This window comes from Lynx rufus, unplaced genomic scaffold (genome assembly GCF_022079265.1).
Source record: "Lynx rufus isolate CCGP_SWC_20201006 ecotype Redwood Valley unplaced genomic scaffold, mLynRuf1.p SCAF_15, whole genome shotgun sequence".
Taxonomy (NCBI): domain Eukaryota; kingdom Metazoa; phylum Chordata; class Mammalia; order Carnivora; family Felidae; genus Lynx; species Lynx rufus.
Window position 1 is genome coordinate 44,784,049 of NW_025814829.1, and position 27,048 is coordinate 44,811,096.

The 27,048-nt window shown below is 43.2% G+C and overlaps 1 protein-coding gene across 2 annotated transcripts in view; it reads left to right on the plus strand.

Moving 5' to 3' along the window:
- Window positions 1–545: 545 nt before the first annotated feature.
- Window positions 546–27,048, plus strand: part of ASTN1 (astrotactin 1) — a 300,064-nt gene continuing 273,561 nt past the window's right edge. For both annotated transcript variants that reach the window (XM_047077313.1, XM_047077314.1), the window contains exon 1: window positions 546–828. In XM_047077313.1, the coding sequence (XP_046933269.1) occupies window positions 546–828 (283 nt within the window). The remainder of the gene's footprint in view (window positions 829–27,048) is intronic.

The window sequence follows — 27,048 nt, forward strand, 5'->3', positions numbered from 1 at the left end:
GGGGGCTCATTTGCATCTAGAAAGACCCCCCCCCCCACCTGCTCTCAGGAAACGCCTTTTAAGGTGTGTGCCTGTGTGCCCTTCCCGAGCCATCCGGATGATGATGCGAGAGGGAAGATTTTGCATTGCAAAGACCGATTTTTAAAAAACGCTGTGCAGGTAGTTCCTAGCCAAGAGCGTGCTCGTGCCGGGGGAGGCGAAGGAGGAGAAAGGCGGCAGCACCGGCAGCCTGCTGGGGGCTGACCTGATTCCCTAGAATCCTCAGCTCCCTTCCTCTCTCCTCCGACGTCCTTCCTTCCCTTCTCTCCTCCTTCCCCCCCCTTCCCATCCCCAGCGAAGCAGCTGCGAGGAACAAAGAACGCGGGCGCTCCGGGCAGCAGCGCGCAAGCCCCGCGCACGGCGCGCGGCGTCTGGCTCCGCGGAGCTGGGCTCTCCCGGCTCCACGTCCCTCCGCAGCCTCCCCCGCCTCCCGCGCTCGCTCGCTCCCGCCCGCTCGCCGCCTCCCCCACCTTCGCGGCGCCGGAGGAAGGCGGCCGGGGCTCAAGATGGCTTTAGCCGGGCTCTGCGCCCTGCTCGCCTGCTGCTGGGGGCCGGCGGCGGTGCTGGCCACGGCCGCCGGCGACGTGGACCCATCCAAGGAGCTGGAGTGCAAGCTCAAGAGCATCACGGTGTCGGCGCTGCCCTTCCTGCGCGAGAACGACCTGAGCATCATGCACAGCCCCTCGGCCTCCGAGCCCAAGCTCCTCTTCTCGGTGCGCAACGACTTCCCGGGAGAAATGGTCGTGGTGGACGACCTGGAAAACACGGAGCTGCCCTACTTCGTGCTGGGTGAGTCCCGGGGGAGGTCGAGGCGGCCCGAGGCGCGGCCCGGCGCCCCCACCCCCCACCTCCCCTAGCTCCACACACCCACTAGCCGCCGACCTCCCCTCCCCCACAGCTACCTCCTGGATCCGCCCCGCGCCCGGCCCGCCCTCCACACCCACCTGCCGGCCGGCGCCTCCGTGCCCCCGGCTTCTCCCCGCTTCCGACCTGGACGCCGGGCCCTCGACCTCTCCCCGGCCGCCCTGCCCCACGGAAGCGGGTTGCAGGGGTCTCTCTGAAACCTTTCCCGGCCCTGACCTCCCCGCTTTCCTTCAGGAGCAGACTGACAGAGCACTTCTTGGAGGCTACCAGCTCCACTCCCATAAGCCCTTCTCCCCACTCTCTGGCCACATGCTCAGTTCTTGGCTTCACACCCCCCCCCCCCGGACACCTACGGCATTTCCTGGGGGGAGTTAGAAACAGGTATCTGGCCCCCACCTTGGCAGGCGTGTGCAGGCCGGATTGCACCGGCTGGATCTCTAGGCTGCACCCTCTCAGAGGGTTCTTTATCTTTCACCAGATTACTGACACTCTTTCTGGCCTTCCTTCAGAACACTCAAGTTTCCTCTACCCCTGATGTCCATCCTGGCAAGTCCTCCCTCGGTGCCTACGTACAACAGTGTCCTCATCCAGCCACCTCCACATGTCCATGTCACATCCCAATTCCTCGCATAGAGAAATCATCCGACTGTAGTCTCTTAATGTTGGCATCTTCTTTGTTCCCAGTGCTACCTTAGGTAGGCATAGACGTTCCTGCACCCAGAATGATCTCCCTGGGTAAGAGCTCTCCCTTCCTTCCTTTGTTTACATCTCTCTCCCAGTACCCCTATTTTAATTTTCTTAGGCCACAAAACTCCTTCAGATCCTGGAACCTCTACGTCCTTTCTGATTCACCTCTTTTTCACTACCAGGCTGCAAAGATAATTGTGGTCCTGCTCCAGCATCTTGCAAAGCACCACAGGTTCATGTGACTTCATTAACCAAAATTTCCTTTCCTACTCCCTGTGCAGATGTATGTCTCCCCTGCTGTGCAGGCCCACCATGCAGTCCATTTCTTTAGTGATGCTCTAAATCATCCTTCTTTTGCCCAGGCAAGAATTCAGAGATAACCCAATTCAAAGTTCGTCTTTAGGTCCAAAAACTGAAAAACAATGAAACCGTCCAGGAGGCTGTTGCGTCTACTTAATGTACTACCAGCTGGAGTTCACTTTGTAGGAACATGGCTTCCTGATGGCCATACGTAGGTGACAGCCACATGTGGAATGTCATCTAACATCTCCCTCATGCTCTTTATTCGCCAGAGAGCTCTTCATAGTGCAAGCGTTAAGAAGTGGGTGAGTAAACCTCCCACTCTCCAACCCGCACAGAAAAGCAATTTCAGAAATTGCCCGATCCTTTGAAAAGTTGGTTTGCGTTTCCTAGAGTGCAGCTTAGTTGACCCCATTAAGTCCAGCCTACACTCTGGATGGCATTATTTATTTTTGCATTAAAGACATACCAATAATGTAATAAAAGCTGGGGGCTGGCTGGGAATGGGGACACTGGGGATATGCTACTCATTAAAATGTACAAAAAATTGCCGGGTTATTCAGTGGTTGTAAATTTTGTGTGGAAGTCATGCTGATGTGCAAGTACAATCTGTTCATCATAATATCCAAGAATGAGTATAGGGAATTCTGTGTTTCTAAAGAGCCCTGTTTTGGGCTCTACAATCAGTGTTTACTGTGCATGCGGAGGGCTGTGTGTGGTGCATAAAAAACGGGAAACTGGACTAGCAGTTCTTCAAAATTTTCATGTCCTTTTTTGCAGAATCCCAAAGCCAGGGCCTAAAGCCTGCTGGGATCCAGTGTGCACAGCGAAAGACCAGATGTTAAAGAATGGGGTTTCTGCACCTCTATGCAAAGCTGCCCACTGCAGCACCCTGCTGGAGTTGCTATGGTAACCTCCTGCAACTTGGCATTTACATATAGGAACAGACACTCTCTCACTTCATGGCCAGATGCATTTCCTAAATGCATTGATTGTGTCTCCCCCTTCCCCCTGTCAGGGGGGGCATGTTCAGAACCAGAGATGTACTGATGCCTATCCCTTCTGGCCCAGTATTCCCAGGGGGAATAGGAGTGACTGTCAGCTTGTGTAAGGGAGCAGAGCTAGTCCAGGTTCATGGAGGAAAGACTCAAGTGTATAGTTGCTCTTGAAGTTAAGTTTTGTGGTCCTGGATTCTGTCGCTCGTGGCCAATAGTAAGGGCTGTAGTGACTTTGGTTTTGAGCTTCCCCTACTCTTATCTCTGGAACTGAAGTGTGCTTAAGCCATCCTCTAGAGGAATACGAATTCACTAGTCCTGGGAAATTACTGATTGTTCACTTGCTCAGCACTGGTAGGCATTATTAGGATAGACAAGTGAAAAAAAAAATAATAAAAGGCCCCTGCCCTTGGATTCTCTCTAGTCAGGGAAAACAGACTGAAATACCTGTAAGAATTGGAAGAAATAACACTTGATCGTGTGGTATGGGTGTTAAGGGGCGTGGGAATGCTGGGGAAGGAACTACTTGCATGGTAAGAGCAGACTCCATGGATGACATGGGCTTCATTAGCGACCTTGACCCAAATCAGGTCCTTTGATTTCCTTTTGTCTCCAGGATCAAGTCCTGTTTTTTTTTCAGTGAGGCAAACAAGACTATGTTCTGACTCCAGCCAACGTCTCCAGCCTCACGTCCCTGCAAGACTTTGCATATGCTGTTCCTTCTACCTGGAATGCGCTTTCCCCCTTCTCTACTTGGCACCCATCTGTTCTTCCTTTTAAACCATGCACACTTGTTCACCTCTCTAGGAAGCTTTACCCGTCCCCCAAGGCACATGCGTGTATCCCACTTCCGTCCTCTTTGTGCGGATTTAAAAAGTCAAAACACGAACAAGATTAAAGATGGATTCAATTTGGCTTGGCCAAGGGGAAGGTGAAGCCATCTCAGCAGTGGGTGGTGACGAACAGGAATACGGGATGGCCCGCGTGTGGTGCAGTACTGGGATCGCCCTTGTGGGAGGAGAGTCGTCGGGACGGTGTGCGGCTCGAGAGAGTGGAGCGTAGTTCTCCGCTTAGAAGCCAAGCAGTGCAGGGCTGATTTGACATAGAAGGTTGTGAAGCCTGACTCCCGGCAGCTACCTCAGCCAGCAATGCTGTGGGTTTTGCTTGTAGGATGGGTCATCCTGTGGGGCAGTGTTGGGGGGTGGGGTGGGGTAGCGGGAGCTCTTGTTGTCCAAAGTGAGTTTGCAGATGGTGCAAGGGCCACGTGTAACTTTCAGTTGTGCTTTGTTTGGCTATGTGTAATTTTAAAATGCTTTGAATCGGAATGTTTTTAGTCAAGGCCTGCCATCTCTAGATTGTCATGCTTCCCTTTTCTTTATGGTATTTATCTAGCAACTCTAAGCCAGGCAGTCTAAACCTGCTTTCAGAAATGTTGGGGAAACTCTATAATGTTCCAAAGTAAAGACAGTTTCCAATTTAAGATCTTTAGATGCATAGACCTGTGGACTAAAAAGAGGCTATAAAATAACCATAGGCTTTTTTGTTTGTTTGTTTTTTGGAGGGGCATGGGTCTTAGGTATTGCAATCCAGGAGATAGAGTCCATGGAAAAAGAAAGTATGCTCAAATTGCAAGCAGAGAGTGCAGGTTTGTAAAAGCAAAACCCACATGGTGACGAAACTTGTTTTGAAAGAATTATGATTGGTGCTGACAGAGTTAACCCAGAGGCTACAGGGTTGGCTATTAAGCTAACAGGTGTTACATTGGATTTCAGTCCAAAGTAGAAAGGTATGTTCCAGGAGGTGGTCCAGTTGTAATGGATAGGTTGCAATTGATGAACTCAAAAGTTCGTGGTGTTCTAGAGAATTGAAACAGGAGAAGTGAGAGGGCCCTGCTTCGTCAGTATCCTCCCCACCCTATTTTGTTTGGACAGACTCTGTTAGCAATGTGTATTTCATGTTGGAAGTTTCTTTAAAAGGCCTTATTACTCTCTCAGGAGAAGATAAAATCATGAAAATTTCCTATCTCGACTAAAATTTTGTATCTGAGCTCTTAAGACCGTAGACCTTCTTCCTTTGGAGGTATGTCTGATTTTGACACAGTTGCTTAACCTGCATTGAAGTGTGGTCTTCTGTGCTGTGAACAGAACAGATTTATCAGTGTCACTACTGTTGAGGGGTGCTCCTGTGTTTTAGACCCAAAGATTGAGCTCGTGCATGTGTGAAACTTAGTGAAGAAGGCTGTTTCTCCTGAGCCTTGGTGTTTAGTTTTAGCTGCCATGGCTTTTGATAGAAGAAGGTACTCCCAAAGATAAATCAATCAGCCTGCAGAGCTGTAGTGCGTTCCCACATGCAAGGTGCAGTTTAAACTGTCTGGAACAGTCCAGTGTGGTGGTTAAAAGAACAAGCTTTGAAGACAGATCTGGTGTCAACTCCTGGCTTTTCACTTCTTCCAACAGTGGAGAAAAGTAAGGATCAGAGAGGTTAAATAACTCACTCAGGGTCGCAAAGCTCACAATGGATGGATCCATTACTTGAACTCAGGTCGATATGACATTTAAACCTTTCTCTTAGTGGTGATTTTATGCCTTAAAATTTTTCAAAATCTGTTCTTTTTCATGATTGGATAAAAGAAGGCTCGTCAATGGTGTAGGATAGGGAAAGTACACTAACCTACTTTGTACGGAAGAATCCTTCATGACGTCTACGTAAATACCTTTTGAATATCCTTGCCCGTTGAGTGATTTCTCACCCAAGCCTTAATGCAGAAGAGAGTGAACTTCATCAACAAATATTTGCCTTAGCAGGTATACTTACTCACCGAAGCAGAGATGGGGATTCTTGTTTCATTTATAGTGTCCAGGTTTGGGGAGCCATGTTCCATGATGTGTACAGACGGCACCCTCTGTGGTGATGAACGATGTAGGATCTGTGGGGATGAAGATAACCTGTCCAGTGCTCTTCTTACAAAGACCCCGCAGAAATGCAAACTGGGAATCCCAGAGAGACGGCTCCATGGATAGATGGAGCCATCCAGAAGGTTTTAGCTCCTTGTCCCAGGCCACTGCCCTTTGTATCAAGTAGCCTTGTGCTTTGAATCCACTGTCAGGGCTCCATGGAGCCGCTCGATTAGCAGTTACTGAGCTTTTTTTTTTTTTTTATAATTTTTAAAAAATGTTTTCTTATTTTTGAGAGAGAGAGTGTGAGTGGGGGAGGGGCAGAGAGAGAGGGAGACACAGAATCCCAAGCAGGCTCCAGGCTCCGAGCTGTCAGCACGGAGCCCAATGGGGGGGCTTGAACTCACGAACCGTGAGATCATGACCCCAGCTGAAGTCGGATGCTTACCAACTGAGCCATCCAGGCGCCCTTTACTGAGCTTTTATTTGGCTTCCAGTGTGATAGTGGGCACAATTTCTACCTTTCTGCAAAAGTTGAGCTTTGCTTGTTAGGAAACAACCATACATTTTTTTTTTCACTCGTCCGTCCAATTCTCCACTTGAGAAGAAACTTTAAAATTTCTTGTCCTTCCTTTTACTCTCTGTTACAGTCAGCTGCTTAGGTTAACAGTAAATAAATTTATATACAGTGACAGCCCATCTAAGACACCAGGAGGATGAATGGTAGCAATCTGAAAGTAGGGTCTCCTATACTTACATAACTCAAAGCAGAAGAATGCACTAATTTACAGTATTGAGAGGATTATTATTTATAGTTTGTCTACAGAAATGTAGATTTTTACATCAAAGGCATTTTGAATGCCAGGGTGATGAATTTTACAACACTTCAGATGCTCTTGTAGATATACTGATAGGTTTGAATTCAAGTCATTGGAGTTTTTGAAGGAAAAAATGAAATACGAGTTTAATTTCTTTATAGTTTTTTGGAGTGAAGATTGAGGTCTTGTTTTATAGAACATATATATATATATATATATATATATGTATGTATGTATTTGGAGGGAGTTTTTTTTGAGGGTGGAAATGCAATTAAACCCAAAAGGCTCGAAGTTTCTCAGATTAACGTCAGTTTATGGGCACAGAACTTGACTTCCTTTCAGCGGGGACACGTCCCATCTTTATTTCTCCACTTTCACACTGAGTTGAAATAGATGCACACAAATGGCAGAAAAAAGCTCTTTTATTTAAGCAAGTTAATCTCTCAGGACAAGTTAAGGCCTCTGGTAATTTCTAATGTACCACAACTTGTCATCTATCATCATTCTTTTTATTATAAGTATGTAATAGTCATTAACTTATTTTTTAAATTGCATACAATTTAAATTTTGAGACAACACGATGAAGCGCCTCTGTTGATTCCTGGGTTTCCAAGGAACAAAATTTGTACAAATTAAACTGTTGCTGATAGTTGTCTAAATTGATATACGTAATGATGTGTACGTCATTATATAAAACTGTTTTTATAAAACAGTTTGGTATCACATGGTAAAGTTGAGAACATGCACGTCTCACAATCCAGCATTTCTACTTCCAGGTATTTACTACACAGGAATTTTTATATGTATACTGTTGACCTTAAAATAAAAGTTCTTGTGGTGCCTGGGTGGTGCAGTCGGTTAAGTATCCGGCTTCGGCTCAGGTCATGATCTCGCAGTTCGTGGGTTCGAGCCCCATGTTGGGCTCTGTGCTGACAGCTCAGAGCCTGGAGCCTGCTTTGGATTCTGTGTCTCCCTCTCTCTCTCTCTGCCCCTACCCTGCTTGCACTCTGTGCCTCTCTCAAAAATAAATAAGCATTAAAAATAAAGTTCTTTTACCAGCAGCAATGGGTTCATTTGGGAATGGCAGAGAATTCCAAATGAGGACATAGAAGCTATGGCAGAACCATAGGCAAGTCTAGCAAACAAAGGAGAGGAACATTATTTTATGGAGAAGACAGAGGAAGTTGAGAGGGGTTGTTTTGAATGACAGTCCGTTGGTGAAAAGCAAGAATTCAGGGTGATGATGATTTCTCATTGTCTGAGTTGCAGGGCTAGTGGACTTCTTGTAGAAGATTCAGCGTACATCTTTTCCTGTTGGGGCCTGTAAACTGATCGTTCTTTCCTATGAATGATTCTTCTGTTGGGGTTTGTGATTGATAGTTCTTCCTGTGATTGACATTGAGTGGTAGGGCTCCCCCTTCTAGCCTCCCCGGGTCACTTCAATGAGGTTTGCCTTTAGTAATTTTCACAATACACAGGAATGTTGTAGTAGCCTTGTTAGTCATAACAAAATCTGGAAGCAACCAGTGTCCATTAATAGGAAGCTAGAAGTATGGAGGTGTAACAGTCATCCAATGGAATGCTATCCAGCCATGAAAATGAATGAATTGCAGCCACATACACCAACATGGATGCATCTCACAACTGTAATGTTAAGTAAAAAATAAGCAACTAGCCGAAACATTCATACATCATATTGGGGCACCTGGGTGGCTCAGTTGGTTAAGCGTCTGACTCTTGGTTTCAGCTCAGGTCATGATCCCATGGTTCATGGGTTTGAGCCCTATATCAGGCTCTGTGCTGTCAGCACAGAGGATTCACTCTCTCGCTGTCTCTGCCCCTCCTCTGCTCTCTCTCTCTCTCAAATAAACATTAAAAACAAATACAGCACGGTCTCATTTATATAAAATTCAAAATAGCAACACATTATTTGAGGACATAAAGATATACATTTTTTATGAAAAGCAAAGAAACAAAACCCACAAAATAAAAGTTGGGTGTTATGTCTGGTGGAAAGGGAAGATAATGTGAAGGCGGAGGGAAAGAAGAGGGGCTTCAGACATTCTGGCAGTGTTTCATTTTTGTTTTTGTTCCTTGTTTAAAAATAAACTTACATTTTTTTTAGTGTTTATTTTTGAGAGAGAGAGCATGAGTGGATAAGGGAGGGGCAGAAAAAGAGAGAGAGACCGAGAGAGAGAGAGAGAGAGAGAGAGAATCACAAGCCGGCCCTGCACTGATAGTGCAGACGTGGGGCTCGATCTCACAAACCATGAAATCGTGACCTGAGCTGAAATGAAGAGTTGACACGTAACAGACTGAGCCCCCCCAGGCCCACCTAAAGTTAATTTTTTTGTAGTAGTTCTAGATTTACAGAAAAATTGCAAAGATAGTACAGAGTTCTCATACCCCACATCCATTTTCTCCTGTTAAATAACATCTTATGTTGGTATGATGTATTTATTGCAGTTAAAGAACCAATGTTGATATATTACTATTAAAGTCCATCCTTTGTGTAGATTTCCTTAGTTTTTACCTAATATCCCTTTTTTTCTTTCCCAAGATCTTAACCAGGACGCCACATTACATTGAGTCATCAAGTCTCCATATACTCTTCTTGGCTGTGGCGGTTTCTCAGACTTGTTTTTGATGATCTTACCAGTTTTTGATGACCTTAACAGTTTTGAGGAGTATTGGTCAGGTATTTTGCAGGGTGTTCCTCAACTGGGATTTGTTTGTTCAGGATGAGACTGGAACTGTGTGTTTTGGGGAGGAAGCCATTTTCGTCACATCGTGTCAAGGGCACATTCTGTCAATATGACTTAGCATTCATTGTTGCTGTTGCCCTCTATCACCTGACTGAAGTAGAATTTGTCAGATTTCTCTACTGTAAGTTACTCTCTTTCCTCCCCTTTCCATGCTGTACTCTTTGAAGGAATTCACTGTGTATAGTATATACTAAGAAGCCGGGGAGTTGTGGTCTACCATTTTGAGAGCTGAGAATCTACATAAATTATTTTGAATTATTGTACATGAGAGAATTGTCTCTTATCCCTCATTAATGTATTTATTTAATCATTTATTTATATCATATGGACTCACAAATACTTATTTTATACTTTGGGTTATAATCCAATACTGCTTTATTGATTTTATTGCTGAAATTGTTCCAGCTTTGGCTAATGGGAGCTCTTTCAGTTGGCTTCTGTGTGCCTTTGAGGTAACCTCATCAATGTGGGCATTTGCTTTGTTTTTGTTTTTTGAGCACTTTGTTACTTTTTATCTCTTTCTGCTCCAGCTCATTTTGTGTATGCCTACTACGCCCTCTAGCCCCTGCCCCCAGAGTTCTAGAATCAGCTCTCTCTCTAATTAGCCCTGATTCTTCAAATTAAAGATTAGTATTAAACAAGATCTAGGCACTGTATTTATTTATTCTGGGGTATTGTAGCTTGTAGGATCTCAGCTGACAGAGCAAGGAAATAACATGTGTATATACTAACTCCTATGTACACACATATTTATAAATATTTCTATAAGTAACCATCTGTATCTTATTAAGCTAAGCATGAGTTCATGCTGATGTGTCTGGCTCTAACGCATTATCTAATCCATGGATCATTCTAGTCTCTTGCCTTTCTTTAGCCCAGCCTAGCATTGAGAAATCTGGTTCTATCTTCCATCCATTTTTTTAATTGTTCACTTCCACTGTGCATCTGTGGCAGTATCAGAATTGTTTACCCATACTCCAGTGGGGACAAACTTGATCAATTAGAGTATAATTCTTACATACAGCATCTTTTGTCTTTAGTCTTAAAAGACCAGCCGAAGGTATGTAAGTCCGGATGCCCCCCCCCCCCTTTGTGAGGTTGTTTCATATATTTTTGATAGAATTAGAGTTCTGCCTCATTCTACATTCCATCCCAGGATCACCCAGCCTCCTAAATGATTTTTCTTTTAATTTGCATGCATTGAGAGGGGCTCTTTGTGCTCTAAAATTCTATGGGTTTTTAACAAACGAAATGCATACTATCAAATATCTGCAATTCTAGGATCCCACATAATAGTTTTAATGCCCTACACAATCCCCTGCCCTTCACCTATTCAACCTTCCCTTCATTACGTCCAAACTCTGGCAACCACAGATCTTTGCTGTCACTATAGTTCTGCCTTTTTCAGAATGTTATAGAATTATAATCATACAGTATGTACCCTTTGCAGATTTGCCTCTTTTCATTTAGCATTATGCATTTAAGATTCATCCACATCGATTTTTTTTTTGGGTTGATAGCTCATTCATTGTTATTGTTGAATAATATTCCATTGTATGAATATACCACAGTTTGTATCCATTTACCTGTTGAAGAATATTTTGTTGCTTCTAGTCTTGGGCAATTAGGAATACAAATGCTGTTAATATTAGCATATGCGGTTTTGTGTGTTCTCTTTTTGTTTTTGTAATTTCAGTGCAGAGGTTTGAGTTAATCATACTCCTCAGTTCACAATACATTTTGTCATAGGCCTATGAAAACCCTCCTTCTTCCAGTGGTTCATATATTTGGCTCTTTGTTTCTCTTTATCACTGCTCCCAATTCCCCCCTACCCTTCCTCACAGGCAAGCACTCTAATTTTCCTAATGTTTATCTTTTGGTGGGGGGTAGGGCTATATCTTCTTGCAAAATGTGAGTAGTTGTTTTGTGTTCCTGCATTTGTGACTTAACTAAATGGTGATGTAATATAATGACATTCTGATTCTTACTCTTTGCGCTCAGCACTTTGTTTTGAAGATGTCCTCATGTCACTAGGTGCAGATAGAGCCCAACACTGTCTAACTGAGCTTTCCATAATAATGAGAATGTTGTACATATGCCTTATGCAATATGGTAATCCCGAGCCGCACGTGGCTCTTCAGCACCTGAAATGCAGCTGGTGGGACTGAGCAGCTGAATGTTTTACTTTTTAAAAATTTTCATTAATTTGCATTTGAAGAACCTCACGTGGCTCGTGACTACCATATCGAATAGTACGTTTATAGTACATTATAGTGCGTATACATTGTGGTGCATGTAACACGTATATTACATGTGATATATGCAGTATTATCTATTTTGTACATACTATAGAATATACATAGGTAGTAGATATAACTATATAGTATATACAGTGTATATGTGTGTAATTCTACATACAATATGTATATAGAACACTTCCATCATCATCGCAGAAAGGTTTATCGGACAGTACAGGTGTAGCCCAATGGCTCTCATTGCTGCAGAGGACTCCATGACAGGTATCCATCACATTTTACCAGTCCCCTCAGTGATGGACACTGGGTCGCCTCCAGCTCTTCATCCCCATAAATAATGCTGCATGTGTCATCTTTGTGCATCTTCCCTCAAGGACTGTTGTTAAAATTTCTCTGGGATGTGTAAGTGGGAGTGGAATCACTGACTCATAAAGATTATGTATATTTAATTTGACTAAATACTGTCAGATTGTGCTCAGAATGGCTGTACCAGTCTGCGCACTCATCAGTAGTATTTGAGGGCCACTATACCCCCATACCCCCACCAACACTTGTCTTTATCCAGTGTTCTCAAATTTGTCAGTTTGCTAAGTGTGAAGTGATCTGTCATTACTTCATATTTTTAGAAGCACTTTAAACACTAAGGAGATTATCCCTTTGACTGTAATTGAAGTTACAAATAAAATTTTTTCTCAGATCAAGAGATTAATGTCTCTTGATTTTGCCCATGTTTTTGTTTAGTTGGCTGGTTTTCCAACAGCTTTTGAATTTTTTGTAAGTTACTATTTATTTTTGGCTTTCACACCTTAAGTTTCAGTCGGGGAGTTCTTCCTCACTTTAAGATAATAAAATGATTCATCATTTTTTCTCCTTATATTCTACTGGTTTCATTCTTTGCATTTAAATATTTCATATATTTTGAACATTCTAACATATTCTGTGAGACATAACCTTATCCAGATGTACTGTGGGAAGTACCAAATTTAGCTCTCCAGATGGTTACTCAGATGTCTCAGTACCATTTATTAAATAGTTTGTGATTTCCCCTTTGATTAGAGGTGTCATCTTTATAACATGCTGAATTCCTTCATACATTTAGGTCTATCTGAACTTCTGTTCTATTACTGTGTGTGTGTGTGTGTGTGTGTGTGTACGTGCCTATCCACGTTTTAATTATTGAAGCTTTATAGTATATTGTAGTATGTTTTAACGTTCTGTAGGATTAGTCACCCTCTGCTAGTATTCTTTTTCAGAGTTTTCCTAGCCACTTTTTTTTCATGTAAACTTTCATGGGTGCCGGGGTGGCTCAGTTGGTTGAACGTCCGACTCTTGATCTCAGCTCAGGTCTTGATTTCAGGGTTGTGAGTTTGAGCCCTGCATTGGGCTCCATGCTGGGTGTGAAGTGTATCTGAAACAAACAGACACTTTCAAAGAAGCTTGTTCGGTTCCTGAAAAAAAAAAACAGGAAAAATAAAAGCTAGGTATTTTTGTTTGAGATCTTGTTAAAATTTTTAACTAACTTATTTAGGGAGATTAAATCCTTACGATGTTGAGTTTTTCTGTTTAAGAACTTGGTATATTTGCATTTAGTTGGGACTTCTGGTCTGCCCTCTAGTAGGGTTTTCAAGGTTTTTCTTTCTTGTCATAAAGTTCTTGTACATTTCTTGTTGGATTTACTTCTAGGTATTTTGTCTTTCTGTACTCTTGTAAAAGGAGTATTTTGTATATACCTATGTAGTATATGTATTATGAATTGTGCATATATATATATATATATATATATATCTCCTAAATGATTACAGTTTGTGTATATCAAAGATACCGATATTCATGTGTTAATTTTCAACTGCCGCTACCTTACTAAATTCTTTAGCTATTCTTGTGTTTCAGTTGGTTCTCTTGCGTATTTTAGTTAGGCAGACATATAGGCAAATATTGATCGTTGTATATTGTCCCCTCAAATTTTTATTTCTTTGGTTTCATTTTCTTGCCTGATTACACTAGTAGTAACTACAATACAGTGTCAAATAAAAATATGATAATATCATTTCTTGTCTTTTCCTGACTTTAATGGTAGCAACTGTACTGTCTTGCCATTATGGTAATTGCTTTTCTGTTAAGATAGATAAACGTTATCATGTTAAGGAGGAATTGAGTGTTTCTTTCTTTGTTGAGGATGATTTTTTAAAAATACTAAAATTTCTTTAGTATTTATAATCATGTGATTTTTCTCCTTAGACTAATTAAAAGGATGAATTCTATAAGTGGATTTTCTAATATTGAACTATCCTTGCATTCCTGAAATAATCTTCACTTGGTAAATAGTGAGTGGTTTTTTTCCTTTAATATGTTGTTGGAGTCTGTTTGCTAATATGTATTAGGGGTTTTTCTGCACCAGTATTCCTAAGTGAAGTTAGCCTCACATTTTCTTTGTGTATTCTTTGCCAAGATTTGGTATCAATTTTACATTTACTGTATAAAATAATTTTTAACTTTTCCTTCTTTATTTGCTCTAGAGCAATTTATATAACATTCAAATGATCTGTAAAGCCTATAGTCTTAGCCACTGTCCTACACAGTGTGGTAAATCCAATGACTTGAGTTAAGAACTGATTGCTTTGTTAGTCAGTAATGAACAACTAAATCAGACAGGATAGTAGGAAATTCTTTCCAGAGAAAATGTTCTAAATGGAAGTTAAAGGATAGTGGGATTTAATCTGGCAACTATGAGGATTCTAAGTTTTCAGAAGAAGTTACGAGCTGTAGCCTAAGGGAACAGGAAGTAGAAAGTGTAGAAACCAAAATGAGTGAAAAGAAGTGCAGTTTAGAAATATTTAAGTGCCCTCTTTGGGATCTGTGTGAGAAGTTGACAGCCTTTGGTTGAGTGGGCGTGAAGCTAAGGATAGAAACCAGAGAAGTGCCCAGAGAGACTCTTTCATTGCTGCCGGCTTCTAGGTGGCTTTTGTAATTCTAAATAGTGAGAGAATACTTTTAGTGACTATACCACACCATGTAACTTCATGAGGCAGCATTTCCAGTAAAACCTGTGTACATACAGTGTCCTCTGGAGACGTGCAGTGCGAGTCTGGGCACATCTAATGGCCTGCACTGGTGGCTTCAGATTGTCCTGTTCTCCCCTGTATGTCTACTTTTCTCCCAAATGTTGGGAATTAAAATTCTCCTGCTCATTTTTCCCTCTTATAGTCTCACCCTGTGCCTTGGACTTACTCTCTTTCTCATGTTCCCCCTCCTGTGTTTCCCAGTGTCCTCTGGATGGCTCTTTTCAGTGTAGCACTAGTCAGAATGCAACCTGGAAGGGTGCAGAGGCAAAGAGCGGCTACTTGATTGAGAAGTGTCCTCTGAACGCCTTCTCAGAATGTTGTCTAAGCACGTAGGAGGGATGGCCGTGCCCTCCTTTCTTCACTGATGCTTCCATACCAGGTGTTCTTAGCCTCAGCATCATGAATGGGCTCCTGAGTCCATTAAGTAGAAGATTTGTGTGTTAAGTGCAGTTTCCTGGAAGGAGAGTCCATAGCTTAATCGGATTTTTAAAGGGGTCCTCTAAGTTGGAAAGAGGTTAATCTTCTGGAACAATGAGCCCTCTAAAAATAACTTAAAGAGGAAGAGTTTATTCTCTCTCAGATGACCGTCCCAAGAGACGTGGTGCAGTTTGGAAGGGCAGCTCCACTCCACGCACTTTTTCAGCACTCCGCGGTCCTTCCGTCTTGCTGTTCTGCCTCCCCGCCAGGTCATCATCCTCTTGTGCATGGACAAGCAGGTTGACCAGCACCTGTTTGTACTTCTAGGAAGGAAGAAGGCAGAAGTACAGGATGACGATATTCTTTTTGTTTCAACAAGTGAGACACACATTGTACATATATATACATCTACTCCCGTGCCCTTGTGAGAACTTTGTCACCTGCCCTAAGTCCAGGCAGGTGGTGCTGGGAAATGCAGTCTTAGCTAGGTGGCCACGTGCTCAGCTTCAATTCTTTGTTGTTGTTGTTGCAATATGTTTGACATTTTTATTTTATTTTATTTATTTTTATTTTTTTATTATGCATATAATTTGTTGTCAAATTGGGTTACATACAACACCCAGTGCTCATCCTCAATGCCCGTCACCCATTTTCCCCTCTCCCCCACTCCCCCACCCACCGTTAGTTTGTTCTCTGTATTTAATAGTCTCTTGTGATTTGCCTCCCTCCCTCTCTGTTTGTATCTATTTTTTTCCCTTACCTTCCCCCATGGTCTTCTGTTCAGTTTCTCAGTATCCTCATATGAGTGAAAACATATGATATCTGTCCTTCTCTGACTGACTTATTTCACTCAGCATAATACCTTCCAGTTCCACCCACGTTGCTGCAAATGGCATGATTTCATTCTATCTCATTGCCAAGTGGTATTCCATTGAATATGTAAACCACATCTTCTTTATCCATTCATCAGTTGGTGGGCATTTAGGCTCTTTCCATAATTTGGCTGTTGTTGAGAGTGCTGCTGTGAACACTGGGGTACACGTGCCCCTGTGCATCAGCACTCCTGTATCCTTTGGGTAAATTCCTACTAGTGCTATTGCTGGGTCATAGGGTAGCTCTATTTTTAATTTTTTGAGGAACCCCCAGACTGTTTTCCAGATAACCTGCACCAGTTTGCATTCCTACCAACAGTGCAGGAGGTCAAATTAAATTCTAAGCAGGGATAGAGAATAGGTGTTTTGGAAAAATAGCAGTCTCTGTCACAGGGACGTCAAAAAAGTTAAGACCCATCCTTCTAGACCCATACAATTCTGCTGTCCTTCCGGAAGATGCCTCCTTTTTGGAAGTACGCATCAGCAGCTTCATCACCTCCTGCCCCTCCTTGTCCTTATTCTTCGTACTGCCACTCTGTTTTCTTTCTCTCTCTCTTGTCTCCTGCCTTTACCCAAGAACATTTCCTTAACTATATAGACCCCGTCAACAAACCTATTCTTTTTTTTTTTTTCAACGTTTTATTTATTTTTGGGACAGAGAGAGACAGAGCATGAACGGGGGAGGGGCAGAGAGAGAGGGAGACACAGAATCGGAAGCAGGCTCCAGGCTCTGAGCCATCAGCCCAGAGCCCGACGCGGGGCTCGAACTCACGGACCGCAGGATCGTGACCTGGCTGAAGTCGGACGCTTAACCGACTGCGCCACCCAGGCGCCCCTCAACAAACCTATTCTTAAAGGGCAAGTTAGCAAATACTTTAGGCTTTTTGGCCCATATGGTCTCTGGTGCAACTACCTAACTGTATCTTTGTAGCAGAAAACCAGCTGTAGACAATGCAAAAATGAACGCGTGTGGTTGTTCCATTGAAGCTTGATTTTCAAAAATAGGCAAGTGGCCCATATGTCATAGGCTGCCAACCGCTGACGTGGACAACATATCCCATTTCCTACTTTGTAAATTCCTTGCCTTTTGGCACTTCATTGACCTTCAGAACCCCATTTTATTCACTTGTAACCGTGGCCACTAACCCCTTACCCCTAAACGTCCTCCAGCTCTGAAACTGGTCAGCTCATACCACAGATTCCTCTTTCCAGCGCTTTCCTGCTGTCCCTTTCACTCTGACTGGTATTTGACCCTTGAAATTCACCATTTCACTGATCCTTTTATTTTCCCCATGTCTATTAGAATGCTTCTGGCAACTCTTCCTTTTCCTGAAGTACCTTTTTTATTAGAATCCTCAATTTCATTGCTTCTTGTTATTGTATAGCATCTACTAGTAAATGTCTAAATTTAGATCAATTTCCCCATATGACATGCTTTACTTTGAGCCCTAGACTGAATGCCAAGATTTGTATGTAAATTCTCCCATTTGTCTGGATTGGTGGTTCCATAAATATCTGGATTCCAATTTTGATGTGGTCCTTAACATTGCTTATTAATTTTTTATTGTCCTTGATCAACCTCTCTTCTCATTGCCTTAAGTGACTATTTTAAAATCTTTAGTAGATAGTTAAGCTCACAACCTAATTTCCATATCTTTACACTTAGCATACAGCTTTGCCTCATACTTTACCTAATAAACAAATTGAGTCTGATGGTCAGGCATAGTTTCTGTACACCCCCTACTCTCAAACTTGCAGATATGCCTACACATTCATTCTTAGCTTCTCATTTCCATCTGCCAATATTTTTTCAAGTAGCTGCTAAGTATTGGTGATGATACTAGGCTCTCAGGATGCAAAATAGAAAAGACAGTTCTGTGTTCACAGAACAAAGAATTCTGCCTCTTCTGGGGCCTCACGTGTCTGTCATTCCTCTCTTCTAGATCTTTACTTTGTGTTGCCCGTTCCTTTTCTTGGATCTCTCTCTTCAGTCTATCCTGGTTTAAAAAAAATTGTCTGTTCCCTAGTATACCCTCTTAGCAAGCCACCTGATCAGTCTCTCTCCCTGTTCAGAATGGCTTTTAGCTTCCTGACTGCTTCATTGCACTGAGATGCCATGTGAAATCCAGGGAACGCTCTCTGGCCCCATCTTAGTGACCCACTGCTGATTGCTCCTGCTGATCTTCCTTGAAATTGTCTCCTCCTTTTCTTGGGTAACACAAAACCTCTTTATAGGTGGGAAGGTACCTTGTAAAACTGAAAGAAAGCCAGTGTGGCCAGAGCATAAAAATGAAAGAGTCCTCCCCAAACCAGCTGGTGGCACTTTCAGAAGCTTTATTATTTTCCTGTTTATAATATTATATTGACTTCCTGGACCTGCTGAAGAATGCTCACGATTCTTAGCAAGGTATGGAAGGCACTCCATGATTTGGTTCATACCTGTCAGGACCATGTCAGATCGAGCTCACATTAGTTTGGAATTTTTCCATTATGAGTAAGAGAAAACTGAACTTGAACTGAACTAATTGATACAGGGGATCCATAGGCTCAGGCCTGTGAAAGTGGTAATCAGGTGTACTGTTATCCGGGCTTCAACTTTGTGTCTCTGCAGTTCTCATGGCTTTGGCCTCCCGTGTGCATGGTCTGCATCCTTAGACTGGTAGTAAAATGGCGGCTATGGTTGCAGGCACCACCTCCATATGCAGTATGTCCAGAGGAAGAGTCAGGATCGCTTTGAGAGCTGGCACAAGCCTCCCCGCAGCCCCCTGCAAGCCCCTCCTTGCAGTTCACTGGGGTGAGTTGACTTAGGCCTGCCCATCCCTGGACCAATCTCTGTGCCCAGAGCGATGAAATAATGGCTCAGCTTGGACTAGTCGGGGCTCATTCTTGGAGCCGAGGTCGTACTCCTGGGCTGCATGGGGAGAGGGAGTCACTTTAGTCCCTTCCGCTTCCAGCTTGATGAATGCTGACCTGTTATTTTTCTTGTACCTCTACCTCCCTTTCCAGTTCCTTTCGTTCTTCCATATACATCGTAGATATGACGTCCTCTTCTGAGGGTTGTTTGCCTGCTGTGTTGTCTCCACGCATACCTCCCTAGTAATACTCCCTCAGTCTGAAATTATTTTCTTCCCCATTTGCCTATCCCAGGAAAGAATAGGCTCCTCCCAGGCAGTGTCTTAATCATCTCTGTATCCTCAGCTTCCAGCACAGTGCTCACTTGTTTGGCATAGAGCATGTTCTTTGTGAAAACACGTTGAGCTTGGTTCCATTGACCTTCACCAGGCCAACTCCTGAGGAGCGTTGGCGTTTAGCTCAGTGTTTTATTTTATTTTATTTTTTGTTTATTTATTATTATTTTTTGAAATGGCCTTCATATTCAAGCCATTTAAAATTTTTTTTAATGTTTTGTTTATTTTTAAGGCAGAGACAGAGTGCGAGAGGGGGAGGGGCACAGAGAGAGGGAGACACAGAATCCAAAGCAGGCTCTAGGCTCTGAGCTGTCAGAGCCCAACGCGGGGCTTGAACTCATGAACCATGAGATCATGACCTGAGCTGAAGTTGGATGCTTAACTGATTGAGCCACCTAGGTGCCTAGAGCTCAGTGGTTCTTAAAGTGTCCCACCGACCTTTCCATAGTTCGACGAGACCCCTTCCACAGGCTCTTTGAAGTGAAAACTGTTTTCTTCATAGTATCAAGATTATCTTTATCTTTATCATGGGGTTGATATTTGCAAAAGCAGTGGTGGGAAAAACTGCAGGTGTCTTAGCAGGAATGCTCGCAGGGATGGCAAACCGTACAAGTATTCATTGAGTATTTCACCACACTCTCGCTTGTTCCACGAATCCACTTTTTGTGTAAATGATTAATTTATTACATTTTGGCCCTCGAGCATGTGTCCTCTTCTGTTCTCACCTACAGAGTGGGAAGAAGCACACATACGACTTCTGCCTATAAACTCAAGTGCAGGTGTTTCAGTTGCAAGCTCAACTATCTGCTTTTGTCACATACCGTGATTTGTGCCTGACAGAACAAACGAGCTGTGTTTATTCAGACTTGGGAACTTGGCCGACATTTTCTTGAAAATGAACAAAGTGAGCTTGGAAAATAACTGACAATATTTGTAGCGAATGATAAAATCCAAGCTTTCAAGAGGAAAAAAAAAAGGAATATCATAACAACTTGTGAATGTCACAGCAAGCGTGACAGCTTTTCAGTACTTATAGACTTGACTCATGAGACTGGTAATGCTATTCATGAATGGGAGATTTTGCAGTTGTATAATGAACCATGGAAGATGTGTGGAAATCCATGAGCCAATATTTTTGAAGTGACCAGTGCATGACGTTTTAAAACTGTGCACGAGGGGCCGCTGGGTGGCTCAGTTGGTTGAGCATCTGACTCTTGATTTTGGCTCAGGTCATGATCCCAGGGTTATGCGATCGAGCCCCGTGTGGGGCTCCAGGCTGAGCATAGAGCCTGGTCAAGATTCTCTCCCTCTCCCTCTGTCCCTCCTTTCCCTCTCTCTCTAAAAACACCCAGAAAACAAACAAAAAACCCCCACAAAACTTCCAAAAACCACAAAGCTGTGCATGAGTAAAAAAGTACATTCAAATTTCAACATGGATAATGGACTTTAACGAATATGTTCCATGTATGGTTTCTGTTTCCACATGGCCATTTGCCTTTAAGAAGTTAATACTTCCTGAGCTTTGGTATAGTATCAGAAAAGAATATCCACAGTTTTCTGAAATCGCTATTAAAAGACTCCTCCCTTTTCTAAATTCATCTCTCTGTGAGGCAGGATTTTCTTCATATACTTCAGCCATAGTAATCTGTAGTATATTTAATGCAGAAGCAGGGATGAAAATCCAACTGTCTTTCTTTTTCTGATTCTTTAAAAAATGTAATTTATTGTCAAATTGGTTTCCCATACAACACCCAGGGCTTATCCCAACAAGTGCCCTCCTCCCTGCCCGTCACCCACTTTCCCCTCTCCCCCACCCTCCCATCTGCCCTTAGTTTGTTCTCAGTCCTTAAGAGTCTCTTATTCTAATTTTGTTTAATGTTTATTTATTTTTGAGAGAGAGACAGAGCGTGGGTGGGGGGAGGGGCAGAAAGAGAGGGAGACACAGAATCCAAAGCAGGCCCCAGGCTCTGAACTGTTAGCCCAGAGCCCGACGCAGGGCTTGAACTCCCGAACCATGAGATCATGACCTGAGCTGAAGTCAGATGCTTAATTGACTGAACCACCCAGGCACCCCCTAACTGTCTTGTATTTAAATAGCTGGATATTTAAAAGAATTTTGGAGAATTTTGGAAAGATAATGTCATTCCTCTCACTATTTCTTTTATCATAAAAATATTGTTTTTTCCATAAAATATATGGTTTTTGTTAACATGTGGTGGCTTTCTTATTATTGTTTTTAAATGAATTAATAATTAGGGGCTTCCGGATGGCTCAGTCAGTTAAGCGTCTTACTTTTTTTTTTAAATATATTTTTTAATGTTCATTCATTTTAGAGAGAGAGAGAGGCAGGAGCAAAGAGAGAGAGGGAGACACGGAATCTGAAGCAAGCTCCAGGCTCTGAGCTGTCAGCACAGAGCCCAATGCGGGGTTTGAACTCATGACCTGTGCCAAAGTCTGACGTCTGACCAACTGAGTCACCCAGGTGCCCCAAGCGTCTTACTCTTGATATGGGCTCAGGTCGTGATCTCACAGTCATGAGATCCAGCCCCGTGTCAGGCTCTGTCTGCACGGAGTATGGAGCCTGCTTGGGATTCTCTCTCTCTCTCTTTCTGCCTCTCCCTCATTTGCTCATGCGCGCACAAGTATGCTCATGCCCTCTCCCTCGAAATAAATAAACACTAAACAAATTATTTATAACATTTCTCAGTTCTGGCTTCAGATAAATACCGCAAACTCTGATAGGCATAGCCCACATAGAACAACAAAAGCTCGTTGCGGTTCCCATAGTTTTTAAGAAGGAAAATTTCTTGCCATCAGCTCAGGGATCACACCACCCCATGAGGCTCCACTCCCTGCTCCTGACCTGTTTTGGTTTCAGCCCCAAGAGTACTTATTTAGTATGTATGTAGTCCAGTAATCTCACATAGAGAGTATCTTCCAGAATTTCTGAGACCGAGAAGCTGGAAAATGGCTCACCTAGCTCATGTGGCACCTCAGCCAAGAGCTGCCCCTGATGTCCCAGGGAGAGTTAATTATCTTCCACATGAATTGTGGGCACTTGGTTTACGTCTGTTACAACACTTTGCAGGGAGCAACAGTAGTTTGTACGCCTGTTGTTCCTAGCCTGTGGTCCTAGTGCTGGCACGTCTCTGGTACATGGTTTTTGGTGAATGAACAGAAGAACGAACGAACGAATGAATGAATGGAGGTTCCTGGTTTCCTCGTTCTACTCTAGCTCGTTTTTGTTACCAAATTTTAATGTGTATTCTGTGCTTCCTCTGGAGGACAGTGCTTTATGGGATCATGACCGGTACCAAGTAGGTGTGCCGTACTTAGCCCCCATGACCTTCATGTGTGGGGGATTTTTACCAGTCAGCAAGAAAAAGTGGTTGATTAAGAATCTCAGAATCATGGTGTTTAAAGGTGCTGGCTTACAGAGGTGGTTATTTTATTTTTTTTAAAGTCATGTTCTGTAAGACTTTGGATATATTTTACAGTGAGCCTGGAAGGCACACTGTTATCATTACTTAAAGGTCACGGGGGAGGCCCATTGAGCAACTATGACATTTTAAGCAATTTCGGCTCATTTCCTAGGGGGTTTGAGATTAAAGGTGAGGGGAATGGCTGTTGTTCTAGACCCACTTGGAAGAGTTTGCACTACCCTAAGACAGAGACTCTAAATCTGAGGCATTTTCACCTTCATGCATCACCAGAGGATCAGGGCTGAAAGTTGACTTCTCCAAAGTCACAGGTTAAAGGAATCCAATGAATCATCCGCGTTTCTCGAATCTTGGTTCTGGGCTTTGCGATCCTGGGGATTAGACACTTGGGGATTTGAGGACTTAGCGTGCTCTGAAAGCATCAAGGCCAGTGCTTCCCAAACCCTTTCATCGCAGGAGACCTCTAAAGAGACAGTCTTTGTGGGTCTCCCTGGAGTACCTTACGTGTTTTCTTGAGGTTGGAGGTGATGGGGTTAGTGACTGTGGCTTACGCCAGACCCCATCGGCTACCCCGACGGTTGGAGGTGAACATTGTGGCATATTTCAGTTCGTGTGTAGCATGTCAGTATGCTGTGGTATACCAACTGGGAAATTCTTTTCTAATTTAAAGTGTCTTTGTGGGAAGGAGGTGGAGTCTCATCATAGCCTGTGTGGAGCCCTTGTGTGCAGCGAGAGATCAGAAACAACCTTCCCAAGCATCTGAACATTGTGGCACCTCTGAATTGGACCAGATTGCCCCTACACCATTGGGGCTATTATCCAGTAGGCTAAACCAGCTCAGGGATGATGCCACCCCATTAGGCTCCACTCCCTGCTCCTGACCTGTTTTGGTTTCAGCCCCAAGAGTACTTATTTAGTACGTATGTAGTCCAGTAATCTCGCATGGAGAGTATCTTCCAGAATTTCTGATGGCATCATCAACAACAAGTTATAGTCTGTGGAAACATGTTATAGCCATAATTTCCACGGAGACCTGGTAAAGTTCTAGCTAAACCTGAAGGCGAAGAAACTTGACATTTTGTTTACTTGTGGGACCTGGTTCAATGATATTATTGCCCGATAAGTGGTGACTTATTATTTGAAATAACGTTAGGCTTATGGACACATTGCAGAAATAGTGCAGGTAATGCTCTTGTACCCTTCCCCCAGCTTCTACCCTTCCCCAGCTTCTCCTCATTCACATTTTGCCCGAATGTAATGAATGACCAAAAGCAAGAAATTAGCATTGGTATCAGAATATTTCTAGGTAGGACATGGGCTGTTATTTTAAAAAATATATAAGATTTAAACATATATTAGAAAATATGTGTACTAGGAAATAATAGGTGTACGAAATTAATTTCGTTGATTTTGGTCACTAAGCTTCAGATTAATCAGAAATTGATTTGAAGTAAAGTAAAATTTCAGGTGGTGTTTCAACATGGAAGAATTAAATTATGAAGGTATCACTTGAATGAGTGAGATTTGGGGAATGTCTGTGAGAGTAAATGCCTAATTTGGAAATTTTAAGAATTTACCTCCTTCTCCTTCCTACTTGGCTCGGTGCTCCTTGGATGCTGGTTTCCCAGGGCAGGCGTTATTGCTCCAGAATGTCACTGCTGAATGATTTGTGATCTCCATCCAGCACAGTGATGACGGTCGAGCCTAGAATGACGTCCCTGCACCTGTCCATAGCAAAGTTGACTTCCCAGTAATCCTCACGTTACAATGTAGATTGATGGTTATGGTGGTGATGATGGAAGTTAATGTTCTTCCTCAGCCTGGACATTGACAAAAACTTGGAAGTGTGCGTACTAAAGGGAGACTTGAGAGGGAAATGTAAATTACCCAGTTAATGGGTTTTCCCCAATATAAATGCAAAAACCGCTTTCATCTTCAGGTCACCATGTAAATCACACGACTGCTTGGCAGTTTTACATTCTGCCGGGTTCTGTGCGGAGGTGATTACCAAGAACTCTGGAGCAGGTTGGCTATTTGAGGAGTTTAGATAGCCATGAGGGGTGTGCAGAAGGCTAGGAAGACCTGTGTTTAGTCTGGAAGGGAATTTGCTGACCACATCTGTCTTCTGAAGTTCAGTTTTTCTTCCTCCCTCGGGAGTCAAACTCACTTTAAATAATTTGTGACTCTTCTAACTCAGCCTTCCTTTCTGTGTTTCTTCTCTTCCCCCACCCCCCCCCCCCCACCCGGCTCAAAGAATCCTGACTTCCTATGCATGTTTTCATTGTTAGTGAGTGAACACTTGGTGAGACATAGGGCTTAAACTAAGGTCCCCCAATTTCATTGTCTTCACAGAAGTCAGTAATTTGCGAGATTAAATAATGACCATCGGATAGAGCAAAAGTGCTTTTTGTTACAAGATATACTTAAAATTTTTTAACCTCAGTCTTTCTCAAGGAAAGGAAACTCAGTCCCAGTGATTCTCAGATGCTCTTGCTTATTATCCCTATTTTTTTTAAATACAGGGGTGCCTGAGTGGCTCAGTCGGTTAAGCATCTGACTATGGCTCAGGTCATAATCTCACGGATCGTGGGTTCGAGCCCTGCATGGGGCTCTGTGCTGACAGCTCAGAGCCTGGAGCTTGCTTTGGATTCTGTGTCTCCCTCTCTCTCTGCCCCTTCCCCATTCACACTCTGTGTGTGTGTGTCTCTCTCTCTCAAAAATAAACATTTAAAAAAATTTAAAATATAAAATCGTGGACGTGAAGAGTAACAATGATGTACCAAGGACTATTTGATTGGTAGGTGCTACCTGACAGTCTTCTTCTGTGTTTTGCTTCGTATTTGCCTGGCTTTCCAGACCATTCCACATCAACTGGTATTGCAAAGTCATACCAAGTCCTGGGGGTGTTCTGGAATAACAGGAGAGGATTCTGATTTCTAAATGTCAAGCACATGAACTGTAGTTAACTCACTCCTTCATTTTTTCATGGCTTTTGTTTACTAATTTGCTTCTTTATTTTATTTCATTTCCTGTGGCTGTTTATCATGTAACAATTGTTGGCTACAAGCCTAATTTTAAAAACTACGACAGCAGTGTGGCCACGGAGCCACATGCTGACCACCTTGCCTGGAATTTGTAAATTTGCTGGCAGTGTGCCGTTATTATTTTTATTGCTTCAAATGACAATAACTACTGAATAAATATGACCAAAGGGAACTGTCACCAGAGTATGTCTACATAACCACTGGAGCTAGGGCTCATGGTATCATGATGCACACTCAGTCCCCTGTGGCCCTTGTTATACCACAGACCCTAATACCGCCCCATGGACACATGAAGGACATTCAGCAAATTGGCTGAAACGTTTATGCTTATGTGGCAGGCGGGAGCCGCTATACTCGTGTCCTGCTAACCACTGATACTGATGCAGACTAACTTGACTTCCTATAGACGAGTGAGGCAGTAAAGCCCACTATGCGTTGGTCTTGCCCGCAGGTGCTATTCGTGAGATACTAACTGTTGGGGTTGAGTGAACTCAATGAATGTCACCCAAGTTCAGGACCAATTGAGAGACAGAGGGACAAGAGTTAGACAGTTGGAAATGAGAATTACCACCTTTGTTACTGATAACACTATGCTGGGAGACATGGCTTAGTTATAGTCAAAGGCTTGCATACCATTCTTTTTGACTAAACAGACTCGTGTCCCAAATGCCATGCCTCCTGGGAGTTGGAGCTGGCCCTGCTAAGCCCCCACTAAGTAGAGAGAGCAGAGCAGAAGGTATGCTTTCTCCAGGCACGCAGACATCAAAAATCACCAGACAGGAGGGGAGGGGCTGAGCCCTGCCAGCTCAGATCTTTTCCTCCACTCACCACTCAGATCCATTCCCCTTCTCCTCGCAAGGAATCCAAGGGCAGAAAGACCAGTACTGCTGTCCCAATAGGGACTTCTGACATAGGGAAGCATGAATCCAGGGGAAAGGCGGTTCCCAGCCACCCCCAATACACTGTGTGCCAGGTCCTCTGCTAAGTACTCTACCTGCACAATCTCCTACACCACAGCTATCCTGTGAAGTGCTTTGTATTAACATGGAAGCTAAGGCTTCATAAGGCAAGACGTGTCCTCAGGATCACACAGCTAGAAAGTGAGTGAACAAAATGCATTGTTTAGTCTACCTTACCCCAAAGCCTATGCTCTTTTTTTTTTTTTAATTATTTTAATCTTTGTTTTTGAGAGAGAGAGCGAGTGGGGGAGGAACAGAGAGAGAAACACACACACACACAGAATCTGAAGCAGGCTTCAGGCTCTGAGCTGTCAGCCGGAGCCTGACACAGGGCTTGAACTCACGAACTGCGAGTTCATGACCTGAGCCAAAGTCAGACGCCAAAGCCTATGCTCTTAACCAGAGTTCTGCGAAGTCTCAGATGTTTTACATTCATAGTACTTCTTATC